Source organism: Podarcis tiliguerta (assembly GCF_965153285.1).
Source record: "Podarcis tiliguerta genome assembly, chromosome: 3".
Classification (NCBI taxonomy): Eukaryota; Metazoa; Chordata; class Lepidosauria; order Squamata; family Lacertidae; genus Podarcis; species Podarcis tiliguerta.
The window spans coordinates 89,859,099-89,871,712 of NC_139536.1; the positions used below are offsets into that span (position 1 = coordinate 89,859,099).

Consider the following 12,614-nt stretch of genomic DNA (forward strand, 5'->3'; position numbering starts at 1 on the left):
TATTATTATTATTATTATTGACTCTGGTCACCCAGAGAGACGGGTGGACAGTCGCTACAAGGGAAATTCTGGATCATATTGTCTGAAGATTTGTGCATCACCTTTTGCAAAACAGTAAGCAGGAAGTGGTAATAAGGTTAATATAAGCAAATTCAGCATTCCAAAGCGGGTAAAAAGTTGCAATGGTGAAAGCACATGGGAAGGACAATGGCAAGGATGAGGGACACACTGAGCGGCATTTGTCCAAACATATGCAAGGGCCATCACAGGAAAGTTAGTACCCAGTTAATGAGGTCCTAAATTTCACACAGAGAAACCAGGAAATGGAGCAACAACCGAGAGACAATAATTGGCGAGACATTGGAATGAGGCAGAGGCCAAACCAACGGCATGTGCTCTTTTCGGCGCCAGATTGCACAAAAAAGGAGCTGCTACAGACATGCCCTGAAGCACATCCTTTTTTAAAAAAAAGAAAGAAAAGAAATTAGTACACATGGATACTAGATTTCTCAATAAATAGCAAAGTGCAAGTGACAACATAAACACGGGACTTCAGTAGGCTAGCCAGTCTCAGGACTCAGTCTAAGGTGGCAATGTATCCTATTTTACAGTCCTCTTAGCTGAAGAGCTGTCAGGTCTAATTCCAGTTTAAAGATGAAGAACCATAAGAAGAGAGAACCAGGAATTGCCCATCAAAAGGGAGCCCCTGGGCAGCAAACCAATCAGGCGCATAGGTTACCTGCTCAGTCTTCTTCACTGTGGTGAGATGTATTGTATTTCTATTTAAATTGTTTAAAGTAATTATTTCTAAATTTGCATCTGTGTGTATAAATTAACATGTGCAATTTTATATGCAACTCAGGGCTTCTACTTTTTGCAGTGTACATGTGGCATCCCGTCCAAAAGGAGCGAAGTAATTTTCAAGTCAAAAAGGTGGACACTGAATTAATTGAAAATAAAGACTACTCTTTCACTTTATAGAAAACAACTCTGGTATGCAAATGCTCATTAAAAACGAATATCTGAGCTTACCATTCAAAATACCCTAACTTTCTCTGTACATCTTCCATAGATGTTCTGGAATGTGCCATTCTGAGTCATGTTTTGCTAACAATTATACAATAGTATCTCCATTCTCAGACTGTAAAAATCTCTGTTCGGATTAATACTTTCTTTAGAAGTCGTAATAATACCAAACATTTTAAAACAAGCTGACCCAAACAGATTAAAAGCAATCCACAATTATTATCATTTCCCCCAAAATCTTATTATCCTAAAGGTAATTTTTCATGCAAAATTCAATCTGCAAAAAGTTCATTGTGACATCCTATTTTTCACTGAGGAATTCTGAGCAGTACCATTTCAGACTTCAGGTGGGGGCTCACATAACTGAATGTTCCTTCGTAAATAAAACTCTTAAGTGCTACTCTGTTAAGTGAAAATCAGGGTGTAAATAGAAGACAAATGTGATAATCTCGGGGAGAAGATTAGACTAGAACCACTCTCTCTGACTTTGCTATGTGGAGAAATAAATGCACAGCAAGACATTCAATCATGGGGGCTTCCACTTGCAGTCCCAAATAGCACAGCCTAAACATCAACTAGGCCTCAGAATTAAGCACGGATCCCAGTGAAAGCAGCAGAAATGACGCAGTCCTGATTAGTTTAAGTCCACGACTGAATGTAGCCATGCCTAAGGCTTGCTGGATTGAACTCTCGGGTTTCATTCTGTGTGAAAGGAACAACTCTTAGTCAGGCGTGCCAACTCTGTGGGGCTGAAGCCTCTACAGCCCTCCGCCATGTCCACTGGGAGAAGGCTCAGCATCCCCAATCTTGAGGGAGCAGAGAAGGCCTGAGGGAATGTCACCCAGATGCGGTGTGGCCTGGCGGGATGTCGAACCGGGTCGACCAGCGCAGCCTGGTGCAACCTGGCCGCCTCTCCTGATGCAACAGTCGTCATGTGCACACGCGATGCTGGGTGCAACTCGGCGCATGTGCTCTCAGTCATCGGTGTGAAGAAGCCGCTTCATCTGCGGGCACCTCTAAAAGTGCCATCCAGCTGTATGAATTTCTTACCGTCAGTAGTGCAACCACCTTCAGGAGGCGGCTTCATCTGATAAGTGATAGGGGGGCTGCTTGATTCTGAACTTTCCTCCTCTTCCTCTTCTTCCTCCTCATCTTCCTCATTATCCACTCTGTTGCCTGCTAAAAGGTATCGTGAGCACAGTCACCAGAGGTCAGGAAAATGGTGCATTCAGATGAGAGGAAATAACGTTTCTCCCCCTTTATCAGGGAGAGCTGTTTCGCAACTTCAGCCGCAGGTACCAAGCTTCAAATACGGCAGTGAGGACTGCGCTGAGTTAATGAGCTAAACAGTGGCTTGAAACAAATCTTAGGGCAGCTTCCGACTTTACAGAAAAGCAGGTAAATAAAGGGAAGAGGTGTGAGTTTGGTGTAAGAGAAGGAAAGCACTTTCCAGAATAATAAGTCACTCAACTCACAATAAATAACATGTGAACTGCCTCCATCAAGAGACACAGCGTGTTCAGGTGACATGAAAGTGTCCTGTGACTTTTGAACCATGGTGACTGTCTCACAGATGCAAGGAATCAAGTCAAGCTGCAGTTGTGGAGTGACAAACGTGCCTGTGTGAACTCACAAGCATCCCAAGGGGGCGGGTGCGAATCCACCAACTTCCCACCTAAGGTTCTTGTGAACTGGTCCACTATATCTTGTCCTGTACGGTTTACCTGATCCAGTGGAGCATGACTAAGAACACAGAGTCCAATAGAACCCTGCTTCCCTCATCCCCACACCAGTGCAAGATCATAGGTACATGCGCGGGCAGAATGAGGGGATGCCGAAAGGAATGGGAGATCTTTGGTGTGTTTCTCATATCCGCTTCCAGCCCTGTCCTCAATTCGCCACGCAAGTTGCTTGTGCAATAATTCCATGGCACTGAGAGAGGAGGACTGTCTGGGGGTATTGTTTTATTATTTATTTCATAAAAGTGACACACCGTGTGATTGTTGTTCTCTTTTTAAAGGAAGAAAACAAGAAAACCTTCTAGCGGTTTAGGGGGAAAGCTAAAACCAGAAACTCAAGAAAAATTTACAACAGTCCTTTAAAACATGCAAAAGTTGAAATGCTAAATCAGATTAAAAAACATCTCAACTTCCCAAGCATGCTAGTTAAAGTAAAGGTAAAGGGACCCCTGACCATTAGGTCCAGTCGTGACCGACTCTGGGGTTGCGGCGCTCATCTTGCTTTATTGGCCGAGGGAGCTGGCGTACAGCTTCCGGGTCATGTGGCCAGCATGACTAAGCCGCTTCTGGTGAACCAGAGCAGCACACGGAAATGCCATTTACCTTCCCGCCGGAGCGGTACCTATTTATATACTTGCACCTTGATATGCTTTTGAACTGCTAGGTTGGCAGGAGAAGGGACCGAGCAATGGGAGCTCACCCCGTCACAGGGATTCGAACCGCCGACCTTCTGATCGGCAAGTCCTAGGCCCTGTGGTTTAACCCACAGCACCACCTGCGTCCCTTTAAGCATTCTAGTTAGGCTTGTCTAAATGTAAATGTTTTTAGCAGGCACTGAAAAGAGTGCCGTGAAGGTGCCTGCTTGATATCAAGAGGCAGGGAGTTACAAAAGTCTAGGTGCTGCAACATTAAACGATTGTGAAGTTCCCATTCACTATAATGAACGCTTGCACTGCTTACACTCACATTGGGGGATATGAGGGATGAGGACAATTGCACAGCACTGGATCAAGGCCCTCATATCCCCAAATACTCAAGATGTATGCAAACTATGATTTTGAGATGCCTTTGGTGTATTCATAGTACCAGCATAAACCAATATTTGTAGATCAGCTCTTCAAAACTTAAATATACGTACACAACCCTTTAAAGGGCAGTCATTATAAAAGCATGATTATTTTTGTCCGGAGCTGCATTAAGTTCTACATGCTTTGAAGCACTGAGCAAACTGGGCCAGATTCAGATGACAAATAAAACCTTGCTTAATATATTCAGTTAGGTTACAGCTATTGATGTGTTAAGTGTTTGAATTAAACATAAGGCATACATTAAGCATGAATAAAGCACAGGTTCGATATAAGCCACAGAGAATTTAGTTAACTTGGTACGAAGCAGTCACATAAATTTTGACTACATGCCGAAAGGAAAATGGCAGGGAAATCTATGAAAATAACACAGCTGTCCAGCAAAAGCATCCAAGCAAAGATCACAACCACTCTGAACATCAGTTGCTTTGCTGAGCAGCGTAATGCAAAAGAAAGACATTGCCTGCGGTCTGAAGTCTAGGAGTGCCCTTTTGTTCCGACGGTTTTGTCTGAAAAGGCTCAGAAGCAGACTTCATGGCAAACAACGATGACAAGCACTAGTCTGTTTTATTATTGTACTTTCAGCCTGCAATCATATAAATAAAAGAGGCAGACTACAGAGGAAATTGTTGGGAGAATATAAACAAATACTGCCTCTCCGTTAACTATGAAATTTTTAATTTATTGTGTCTGTTTTCAAGAGGGCAAGAACACATCTCCTCTTGGCCAATGAAATAAATGGTTAGCTAATGAGAATAGAATCGGTCCAGATATTGATTTTTGTGTTAGGCTGCGTATACAGGCACACCAAAAATCACCTGGCTACACCGTGGACCTCTCAAAAGCACTAGAATCCAACAGTAGAGTTGGAAGGGACCTTGAGGATCATCTAGACCAACCCCCTGGGCTATGGAGCTGTTCCATATGGGGACTGAACCTGCAACCTTGGTGTTATCGGCACCATGCTCTAACCAACTGAGCTATCTCACCCAGGTATCTGCATTTTAAAAATGTTGGATACGCCCAAACTCCGTTCCTGAAACTCTTCTGTGATTGTCCCTAGACTCTGCCCATCTACCAGAAGTTTTCATTTCAAGAATTGGCAGTATTTTAAGTCCAACTGATTTCAATAAGAATTAAACATGTGCTTAAATCTTTTCCAATGAAATCAATGGTTTTCTAAATTACTTTTATGGCTGGGTTGTTCTCATTATTATTTTTGCTCAACGTTGAGCACTCCTAGCTACAAGCGTTAACTGTCTTCTGGCCCTTTAATAATGAGAAGATGATAAGGTGGGACTAGGAAGTCCACTACGCTATTCCGCATAGCGGTACCCTGGCATTTTGTGGACATTTTATTTTATAATTTTAAAAACTATCTGTGAAATATGAACACTTCCTTCCCCCCTCTCATGGAAGGGCACATTTTGCAACCCCCTTGTTATTTTTGTAAAAGATATGGCAAACAGCCTACCCCTTGGAAGCAAGGCTATTCCCACATTGCACCTCAATAGGCCACACAATAGCAATTAGGCAGGATTAAAGCTAATGGGCAATTTATACACATTTTAAATGAAATAATTAAATATTTTTTCTGCCCTGCCGGCGTGCATGCTTTTTAAAATAATAAAATAGTAGTAGTAGTAATAATAATAATAATAATAATAATAATAATAATAATAATCTGGATAAACACACTTAGTTCTTGCTAATTACATATATATATATATAAACACACACACACACACACACACACAAAGAACACCAGGATTAGGACCCAGTGATTTGTTAAATCCATTAACAAGTGTGAAAAGAGTTCTTTTGTTTTAAAACAAAGACCATGTTCTGGCGGCATCTTCTCCCAGTTGATGTCATAACCCACTTTTGTGACATCAGACTTTGTTGAAATCTAAGGTTCATGAAATCTAAGGTTTTCCACGTGGGGCGCAAGCAGGGGGAGCAGATGGACACTTAAACAATGGTGATGGTTTTTTTCATGCAAATTAAAAAGTCCTTGTTCAGCATGGAAGAAAGGAAGGAGAGAGGGAAATATGTGTGCAATGGCCACAGATTTGTTCCTAAATAGGGTTTTTCCATAGGTGGTGAGTAGCTATATCGTTCAAAACTATTTGAATAATATTTCAATTATGTTTCAATGCAATTGCCTAAAGACCCCGCCATATTGCATTGATAATTATTCTTTCCACGCCGTAATTAGACTGCTTTGAAAGGAAGTGTGCTCATGAAAAGAAGATACAAAGGAAATGCCCTTCAAGCCAATAAAGAGAGACCAGCAATTAACAGGAGGAAATAGTTGCACCAGAAGAATAATGATGCCTGCATACTGTCAGATCCACAGAGGTTCCTGAAGTTTAGCAGTAAAACAAGTTGGCTTGGTGGGTGGTGAAGTGATTCCAGTGACTTTGCTTGGGGGATCGGAATATCATGCTTGAACGCTTATTTATTCGTCATTTAATCAACTTTCTGTTCCACCCTTCCTCCCAAAGCAGCCAAGGACAGCAAACAATAAAACAGCAACCACCGCAACAAATAATAATTAAAAAAATTAAAAGCAATCAAATATCATTTCAAGGTTGCCAGAAACAGATATTTTCCAGCCATCAAATGCCTAGGTGAACAGGGATGTTTTTTATTTAAAATTCCAGTGTTAATAACGAGGGAGAAAGATGCCCCTAACCAAGGAGGATATTCCATAAATGGGAAACCACCACCAACGAGGCTCTGTTGCAGGTCAACACCAACCAGGCAGCACCCAGTGGCGGCTCTGCCAACTTTGTGTTGATTGTGGACTGAATATTCAGGATGATCTCTCGATCATTAAAAACAAAACAGGCTCAATTTCTACTTGAATAAAAATGTCAAATCAACGTTTCTTACCTTCTAGAGAGGAAAGGTGTTGTTCGGCTTCTAAATACAGCTGTGAAAAAACCGGCCTAGGAACTATATTATTGGACCGGAGAGAAGCCTCGATAGAATTATGCAGCACTTCTTCAAAGCGTGTGGTCTTGACCTGCCCAGCATAAGAATTCCCCATCTTCTTTGCAGTTTGAGGAGGGCTTGTTTTATTTATTTACTATTCCACATGAAACAAGAAAGAGAAGAGAGGAAAATCAAGTTTTGTCCTCACAAACTAAGGAAACCATTTAGAATGCCAAAGAGGAATCTCTCCATGAGTTTGACATTGTTCTTGATAGGGCAAAGATGATGGGCAGTTGGCAGCACTCACTGAGCAGATCCTGCAGGTAAATGACAGGAAGTTACATAACTTATAGCTTACATAAAAATAAGAAGCACAACATCATTAAAAAAAATACTAATGGAAGATGCAAATGTAATTACTCTGGCAGGCTCAAAAGGGCATAACAGCAGCAATCAAAACATTTAAACTGAAACATATTTGTAAAAGGACTTTTGTCTGGTGCCAAAAAAATATCAACGCATGCACCGGACCAGGTAAACTTCCCTAGGAAAGCAATGCCAAAGAAAGGAGGCTACCACAAATAATGCCCTCTCTCTGATCACCTCCTGCCTTATCTCAGAGGGTGAGTGTACCTGTAGAAGTATCTCAGAAAAAAATGCAGACTGATGTCGGAGTCAGTTCCACTGAATTCAGCGGGTATTTAATTCTGGGTGAATCCAGATGCCAGATTTAACCTCCCGTTGCTTAAAGCTGTGTTTCCCAAACTTGGGTCTCCAGCTGCTTTTGGACGACATCATCCCTAGCTAGCAGGACCAGTGGTCAGGGATGATGGGAGCTGCAGTTTGGAAACAGCTGGAGATCCAAGTTGGGGAAACACTGGCTTAAAGTCAGACTTCAGCGGAGTTCCCATGTGCAGAGGCATCATTTAATTGTGTCCAGTTTCTTTGTGGGCTATATATCCCACCTCTCTCAAGGCATCGTCTGATGACAGCCATATATCAAGGGATGACTCACATCTCTGAAGGAGCCATTCCAATATTGAACCCCACAGGCAAGACTTGTCATGCTGCCTCACATCAGCTCAAAACATAAGGCTTGCCAATGAAACTGGCCCACCCATTCATACACAGAGTTCACAGGTGATGAATGATTGAGCGGTGAGCAATTGGCTGGCGTGCACATATGTTTGTGCAGAGCACCCTGAGACAGATTAGTGCCTGCTGGCTTTAATTTCCTGTTGCACTTTCTTCAGGCTTAGGGGGTTCCTAACAATAACGACAAAATATAGTACACCCAAGCATCTGATTATCTGACATATTATTTTGCTGTTTGGAAAAATGAGCAGGGCACTGGCACAGCGGAGCAAATGAAAAACAAAAAAATCCCTATTTCTAACCATACGAGATGGTTGCTTGCATTTATACTGTGGAAGCTAAGGTCTCGAAAGCCCTTGCAAATCTCTTGTCACCAGTACTGGGTGACAGCTACAAGCTGGTGACCCTGAATGTGCTAAGTGAGTAATAAAATGGGCAATAGGAAGCTTGACGTGCTGGGCCTCGTTTTCTTGTGCTATTGAACTCTTCTAGATCTGCTGCTGCGCAGACTGGTGCCTTTCAGTCGCTCACAAACACAAGGGGGTGGCACAGGTTTCAAATGTCTGTGAAATTCCAAACAATGATCAGAAAAAATACTGGCACTATGGTATGACAAAAAGCGAGTACATAAAGGATTTGAAAACCACACCATAAGAAGGTCTTTGATAGAGGTTTGGGAAAAGTATAAAAACTTGTTGGAAGTAAAAACTCCGTATTGGTTGTCACCATTAGAGGCGCTGTGTGTGAAAAAAAATCAATATGAAAGGGGGGTGGGCAACATATCAGAATTTAATAATAAAAACAGAAGGTAAATGGAGGTTGAAGTCGTTTGAAGTAGTTAAGGAGTATGTTAATGATTGGCTGCATTATTTTCAAATCAATGAAATGTTTAAAAAAAGATCTAAAACTAAGAGGTTTTGAGGATAAAGAGTCGAAATTCCAGAAAGAAATAATAAATAGTGACTTTAAAGTTTTGGCTAAAATGTATAAGATATTATTAGAATGCCATACAAAGGATGAAGAGGTAAAATCGGTTATGATTGACTGGGCCAAAGATTTTGGACATAATATACAAATGGAGGAATGGGAGAAATTATGGAAAGAAGGTTTAAGATTCACTGCATGTACAACAATAAAAGAAAATGTGATGAAAATGATGTATCGATGGTATGTAACACCAGTGAAGTTAGCAAGGATGTATAAAGGATGTAACAAATGCTGGAAATGTAAAGAAAAAGAGGGTACATTCTATCATATGTGGTGGGAGTGTAAGAAAGTAAAAAGCTTTTGGGAAATGATATATAATGAATTGAAGAAAATGTTTAAGTACACCTTTGTTAAGAAACCAGAAGCGTTTTTACTTGGTATTACAGGGAATGAGATAAACAAGAAAGAAAGGAAGCTATTTTTATATGCAGTGACTGCAGCAAGAATACTGATGGCTCAGAAATGGAAGCAAGAGGAGCTACCTACATTAGAAGAATGGAGAATGAAGATGATGGACTATGCAGAACTTGATAGACTGACGGGAAGGATCCGAAATTGACGAGACCAGAGATTTATAGAAGATTGGGAAAAGTTTACAGAGTATATGCATAAACTAAGTGAAAATCAAATAACGCTTGTAAGCTTTAATGAAGCTCTGTAACAAGAAACGTTAGAATATGAGTAAAATAAGATTTAATTTATAAAAATAATAGAAGTAAGGTTTTAGAAATGTGTAAGAAATTAAGAAGGGAAGGAGTATCAGTCAAGTTGAGGGAAGTCAAAAAAGAGAATGGATATAAAAAAAGATGGATGAATTGTATAAATTTTATATTTGGAAAAATTGAATAAAAATTCTTTATAAAAAATAAAATAATAATAATAAATACTGGCACGCTCTGTTCAAGAGGCTCCATGTTAACAGGAAGTGAGAAGGGAGGGTGGTCAGCTCTGCAACCGAACGTCTGATGACAGAACCCTATCATGATGCTATTTGCTGCATTTTTTAAAACAGAATTCTACAAAGGGAAGTAAGAGAGAGCTTGAAGAGCAATTTAATTTGATTCCTGCATTGCATGAGGTTGGGCTAGATGACCCTTGGGTTCCCTTCCAGTTCTACAATTCTATGACTTAGTGAAGGGGATAGGAAACGAAAACTGCACTGGAGCTCATCAGCAACTGAAAGAATAAATCTACCCTTCAAAAAAGCAGTTTAGGATAATACACCAGAGATCACACAATATTATTTTGCAGGCATGAAAGTAACTGCCAGAATAAGTGAAGAACGAGATTTTGCAAGGCGAAGAAAGGGGTTTTGAACTGAAGTTCAAATCAGATTTTGAACGGAAGTCTCTATGCTGTTCCTAGCAGGCATGGAAGCCAAATTCAAGTTCATTCATCATCAAGTTTGGTCACCCCCTCATCCACATTTTTAAAGGCAAATTGGATTGCTGTTTTGGGCCGCCTCCTCAAGCAATGACTTTCCCCGAATAACTCTGGGAACTGTAGTTTATTAAGGGCACTGTGAATTGTAGGTCTGTGGTGGATTAACTACAGTTCCCTGGATTCTTTGGTGGAAATCACATCCTTTCAGTGTATGGCATATTTGCAGCCTTACAGTGCAGTTGTAACATACGTAATGCTAAAAACCAGAGTTCACAGATTAGAATCTCAGACTGAAGGAACATTCTGGTCAGATGTAATGTCCTTAATTAGGGGACACGTCTGATAAATGTCTCTTGAAATACAAAGTATGTTTTGTCAAATTATACCAGGAAGCCTAAATAACAGAAAATACCTCCTCTTATGCACACAAACACACACCAAAATAGCAGCAATGCTTCAACAGCACCCAGCATCAGACACTGTGAATTTTCAAAGTGGAAGCGTTACTAATGCCGAGTGAGCCATCTTTTGCCTTGAAGTGAGGACTGTCAGTTCCCAGACACCCAGCCATTGTGTTTACTCTTTATTTTGTCCCTTGAGTCGTGGAGAACAGCTCCCTAATCAATTGGCTGCAAGTCTGGAACAGAAACAACACTGCAGGCTAACGCCTAATATATGATATGGCAATAAATACATTAGGCAACCGAGCTGCATCCTGTAAGTGTCTTTTTCTTCCTCTCCTACAGGAAACACTGTATTCTAATGCAGATTTCTTCTGCTTCTTAACAGGATCTCATAAACGCTGCAGGTGTTACTTTGGAAATAAAATAACTCTGTTAAGTGTCTCTAGCTTGCAGTTCTCCAGGCAGTGTCTTTTAATGCCTAGCTCAGATCCCAGAGTTTTAATGCCTAGCTCAGATCCCAGAGTTTGGCTGCCATCCTGGAGCTTGTATCTGCCACCCCACCCCCCAGCCCCTTGCTTCGTCTGCATATTTTGGAAGAACTTAGTGCCTCTGAGTTAACAGACCACAATCAAGTTGCGTTTGAGAGAATGGCAAACTTTAAATAAGTGGAGTTTGTTACGCAGGAGGGGAAAGCGAAGGAGGCGGTGTTAGCAAATAAAAATAAGGAGGGAATCACTGCAGTTATAGTCCCGAGGAGGAGGAGAGGAGGACTCACTTCCTCAGTAATCTCCTGTGTATACTAGCTTTGGGACTCCAATTTCCCAGAGCTTGGATCCGAGGCAGTTTTCCTAAATTGGTTTTGGCATTCCCCGCATCTGCGAGGTGAATGTAAAATGAGCATTAGCTGGAGAATGTGTGCTCAGGTTAATATCTCCCCCCCCCCTATTTATAACCTCCAGTTGCACACTATCAAGCTTGACTGCAAGGTGTGGGTTTTATTATACCACTTGCAAAAATGCCCCATTGGCACTGGAAAACATGGGTCACACTCCGTGGACAGGGTGACATTTTCACATCCCACGGGTTTTAACCGTGCATTGAACCCAACTGGATTTAAGTGTGCTTAGCTTTGGGCGAATGGTGCCCACTAGCTCTTTATTTTAAACTTTCAATGTCACGGTGCCTCTTCATGACCTTAAGACTATATAATGCTAAAATGGACTAGTAAGCCTGGACTCAATACGGTACGACTTACTACTAATTAAATGTACTTTGGATCCCGCTACATCTTGATATTGTGATGCTGAGGATCTGTAACTCCAGTGTTACCAATCCAAGGAGCCTGTTATTTTTCCAAGCCACACAAAGGCACAGTTCCTCTGCCTCTGGAAACAGCATCCCAGGTTCCTGGGTGTTACGCTTCTTCACTGGGCAGTTGGTATAGCAACTTCAGTGCAGAGTGTTTGCTTATGCAGGCTTAAAACATAAGGTCAAATTTCATCTAGGCTTTAACAGTGGCTTCTGGAAAGTCGCCCTCAGTCTAGACGCCTTTAAAAAAGGACAAGGGAATAACGATGACCTGCCTCAGAGCACGAAGCCCCACAGAGATGTGATCCACACTGAGATAAAACACAGGCTCAAGAGGCAGTGGGAAAGTGAGCTGGGAAGTCCCATTGAACTCAGCAGGGCTTACTTCTGAGTAGAAAGCTATACAGGGTTGCATTCTCAGTCAACTACAAGGTAGCAACTGGGAATGCATGAGTTTTTTTGGGGGGACCTGAAATATTAAACATGTGTTTTAGTTTATAAGCTAATAGGCACATAATAATAACTTTAGACCTTTCCTCTAGCAGTGTAGACTAGACTTTTAATAAAGGTCTGGAGGCAGGAGGAGAGGGAGACTCTGAAAATTAACATTGTGGCAGGCAGGTCTTTATTGGGGGGGGGACACAGAG

At 41.4% G+C, this 12,614-nt stretch overlaps 1 protein-coding gene across 2 annotated transcripts in view; it reads right to left on the minus strand.

Annotated features, from left to right (window-relative positions):
• GREB1 (growth regulating estrogen receptor binding 1) overlaps nt 1-12,614 on the minus strand; it is a 98,419-nt gene that overhangs the window by 49,436 nt on the left and 36,369 nt on the right. The window contains exons 6-7 of one of the 2 annotated variants that reach the window (XM_083431343.1): nt 6,749-6,944; nt 2,077-2,205 (exon numbers count right to left, since the gene is read on the minus strand). In XM_083431343.1, the coding sequence (XP_083287469.1) occupies nt 2,077-2,205; nt 6,749-6,905 (286 nt within the window). In that variant the 5' untranslated portion in view covers nt 6,906-6,944. The remainder of the gene's footprint in view (nt 1-2,076; nt 2,206-6,748; nt 6,945-12,614) is intronic. The other variant, XM_083431344.1, reaches the window with a different exon arrangement.